Source organism: Leptonychotes weddellii, chromosome 1, assembly GCF_054177405.1.
Source record: "Leptonychotes weddellii isolate Sample4059 chromosome 1, ASM5417740v2, whole genome shotgun sequence".
NCBI classification, from domain to species: Eukaryota; Metazoa; Chordata; class Mammalia; order Carnivora; family Phocidae; genus Leptonychotes; species Leptonychotes weddellii.
The window spans coordinates 33,139,140-33,142,725 of NC_138369.1; the positions used below are offsets into that span (position 1 = coordinate 33,139,140).

Here is a 3,586-nt window from a genome sequence, read left to right on the forward strand (position 1 = left end):
CTATGAGAGATAGCCTATGAATATCCTCATTTTACAAACAATGAAACTGAGGCGTAGTGGGGCTAGATCACTTGTCTCTGGTCACAAAGTAGGCTGAAAGGGAAGACAGGACAGGTGGTAGGTGCCAAAGGAAAGTTTTAGGGATCAGAAGACCTCTGGATGCTGTGGAACTCAAAACTGTTGCCTTCAGTGGCAGACATCAGCTATACTGGGGTGAAGACTGCCTTGGGGGGCTCTCCTGAGAGCCTTACTACTGCCTCTAGAATCTTGTTTCCTTAGGGGGAAAAGTGACAAACAAAACTTCTAGAACACAACGTGTTCATAACCCCGAAGGGAAGGGGGTCCGCTGACATAAAGGTAATGGACTCCCAGAGAAGTGGAGACAGTTCAATAAAAGCTATGGGACAATTGATCAGGCAAAATGAATTCAAATGAGCAATGCTGGAAGTAATTATAATTTCTAGATTAATGTAATTATTTCTATTACAAATTTGGACACTGCAGCTATAACATTTCATTGGATTGCTGGCTTTCAGAGAACAAAAATGCCCAAATGCATACTAGGAAAGCTAGAGTTTGTGTCTTCATTGAAGTTACTGTATTCTTATCCTGACTTAAAAAGTTATTTGTTGTTACGTAGTATTAAAATTTTGGACCATTCTTAAAATGATGTGCCTTTAAGTAGACTAATTTGTGAGCCATTTAAAAAGAAACTCTCTTGATACTGTTTCCACCAGGCAACAATCTCCACATGTTAGACCATTAGACCAGAGGTCCAAGTTTTAACACCTTGAAAACAGATACCAGGTTGCAACAATAGTTACAGCACACCTTTGAAAACAAAAACACATGATTTCATTCAGCTAATATTAGCCAAACCCACTCCTATTATGACAGTGAAATGCTTTCTTAGCATCCCATAATGAAAGTGAAAATGTTTTAGAAAATGAGACTCATTGTATCTACCCCACCCCCAACTTCTTTGTGTCCCGGGAAAAGACAGTGGCTCCAAGTATCAGTTCTTATAGACTCTCATAGAGGGTGCTAATTCCAACGAGAAGAAAGGAATGAAATTATCTTCCCTAAAAGGATGATTATAACTTTTTAAAAATCTTGGAGGAATTTTATGCAAGGCTTTTAAAGACCAGATTTGGGTCTATTAAGTAAATTTCATAGAAAGCAGTCATATACCTTTCTTCCAAACATTTAACCACAGCTACGGTGTCATCAAAGTTTCCATAAGCTTTTGGGACAATCTTGAGGTGTCATCTTTGGGCATCCACAGGGTAATGGATACTAAGAAGGGCTTTGCATTCGTGCATTTATTCATTTGTCAAAATTTTCTTGTGCTCCTACTACGTGCCAGGTACAGTTCTAGGCGCTGGGATATAGCAAGTGTCAAAAACTAAGTCCCTGCTCAATGGCTTTCAACAGAGGGGAAAGTATTGAGGGACTGAGACAGACTGAAAATAAAGATTCATACATAATACTATGTGGCAGCATTAAGCATTACAGAGTAAAACAAGACAGAGCAGGGGAATACAGAATGATTGCAAGATGGGGGTGTGCTAATTTAGATACGGCATTCAGGGAGGCGTTTCTGAGGAGATGGCACCTGAGCTGTCCCCTGAGAACGCTATAATTGTCCCCACTTTATTGACAAAGTGAGGTATGGCTCACTGTTGAATTCCCAGCGCCTAGAAGGCATGTGGCTGCACAGTAAATGGTCAAGAAAATACCTGCCCAGTGTTTGAGAAAGAGTGCCAAGAGGTGTCCGTGGCAGTTTCGGTGGGGCACAGAGGGGAGGCCCCCGCTGGCCCGTGATCCAGCCACCCCTGCACAGTTCCCAGGGGGCCGGCCCACTTTCCCGAGCGCTGTCACAGCGGAGGTCGGGTCCTGAGCGCCCCAGGAGCGGGGCCACCAGGACAGCACCGCTCTCCCCACTTTACAGCGAGGATCCGACGACCCTCGGCTGGCCCATCTCCCAGCGCTCGGCCGGGACGGCCGCTCGCGGGCACGCTTCCTTTGAGGGAAATAAAGAGGGAAAGTGCTGCGGAAACTTTTGGGGCTGCGCCGGTGTCCTCCCGGCCGGAGGCGAGGCCGCCAAACACTCGCTCGCCCCGGCCCGGCCCCGGGCTCCCGACCCGGCTCTGCGCGAGTCCCGGGCGCGCGGGCGGCCGCGGAGCGGGGCCGGGGCCCGGGCCCCGGGCGGCGCCGAGACAAAGCGGCGGCGCGGGCCCCGGCGGGCGCACGGCGGCGGCAGCGGGGCCGGGGCCGGACGCGGCGGGGCCCGCGCCCCCTCACCTGTCGAGCCAGAAGGTCCAGGGCGAGTGCAGCGGGACCTCTCCCGGCTCGGGCTGCAGCGCCGACAGCTGCTGCAGGCCGAGCGGCGGCGCGGCGGCGGCGGCGGCGGCGGCGCGGGGCCCCGGCGGCTCCCGGGCCCGGGCGGGGGGCACGGCGGCCGGGGGCATCGCCATTTTCTCCGCCCCGCCTGCGAGGCCGGCGGACGCGCGGACCGCGGGGCGAGCGGCGGCTGAGTCACCCCGGCCCCCGCCCGCCCCGGCGCGGCCGCCCCGCCCCGCCCCGCGCGCGCCCCGCCCCGCCCCGGGCCCGACGCCCGCCCGGCCTGGGAGCCGCGCCGCGGGCCGCCGGGGGCACGGTCCGGCCGGGCCGCCAGACCGAAGCCGGCCGACCCGCTGCGGGCGGCGGGGCCCATTTGGCACGGGGCACGGACCCGGCGGGCGGGGGACCGACGGCCGGCCGGCCGGGGGGAGGGCAGAGCTGCAGCCGGGCACGGATTAGCGGTCTCTGGGGGTCGGGGAACGGAGGACCGGTCAGAGAGAGGGCTGGTTCTGCAGCCAGACGGGACGGAGGCCGGTGAGATGGACGGGCGGGTTCCGGAAAGATGGAGGGATGGACGGACGGACCAGTGCATGGAGTTTCAGACGCACGTGGTGGGAGCGGAGGACGGGTGCATGGAAATACCAGCAGTCTGAAGGATGGGTGGGAAAACTGGCAGATGGTTGGAGGAGGATCGAGGGACGGAAGGGCAGATGGAAGCGCAGTTGGATGTGACAGAGAGATGGCAAGGGGAACCGCTGGCCAAATGGATGAAGAGACTGGAATGTCCAAGAGTGCCCGAAGGGAGGGCCAGACAGACCCAAGCCAGGAACCACTGACTTGGGCATGCGTTTGTGATAGGTCAGTTTTGCATTCCTCACGGTGAGCACATTTCCTAACTCAGCTAATTTTAAGGGAACACAGCTCCCATCCCACCCTTTCCAGAGCCACCATATGCCTATAGTAAGGGACCAAGTCTGGCCCAAAGTATGGCCAAGTTCAGAGGAAGGTTCACGAAGTCAGCCTAAGTCTCCAGACTTGCCCCAAAGCACCTGCAAAGAAGGAAACCAGGCACTCTTGAACACAGAACCCTCTGCTTTCTGAACTTCTGGAGGCACAGGGAACCCCTGTGGCCGTAAGATTCCTGGGTCCAAAGTAAGAGGAATCCTCCTGGCACAACTAACTCCTTGGGGGCTATGAACGCATGTCGTAAGTGGCATGGGCATGAATGCCCTCTCGAAGCTCC

The 3,586-nt window shown here is 55.5% G+C and overlaps 1 protein-coding gene across 4 annotated transcripts in view; it reads right to left on the minus strand.

Annotated features, from left to right (window-relative positions):
• EIF4E3 (eukaryotic translation initiation factor 4E family member 3) overlaps positions 1–2,504 on the minus strand; it is a 485,705-nt gene extending 483,201 nt beyond the window's left edge. For 2 of the 4 annotated variants that reach the window (XM_081820769.1, XM_081820761.1), the window contains exon 1: positions 2,305–2,504. In XM_081820769.1, coding sequence (XP_081676895.1) covers positions 2,305–2,477 — 173 coding nt within the window. In that variant the 5' untranslated portion in view covers positions 2,478–2,504. The remainder of the gene's footprint in view (positions 1–2,304) is intronic. The other 2 variants (XR_014145501.1, XM_081820773.1) reach the window with 2 other exon arrangements.
• Positions 2,505–3,586: the final 1,082 nt, after the last annotated feature.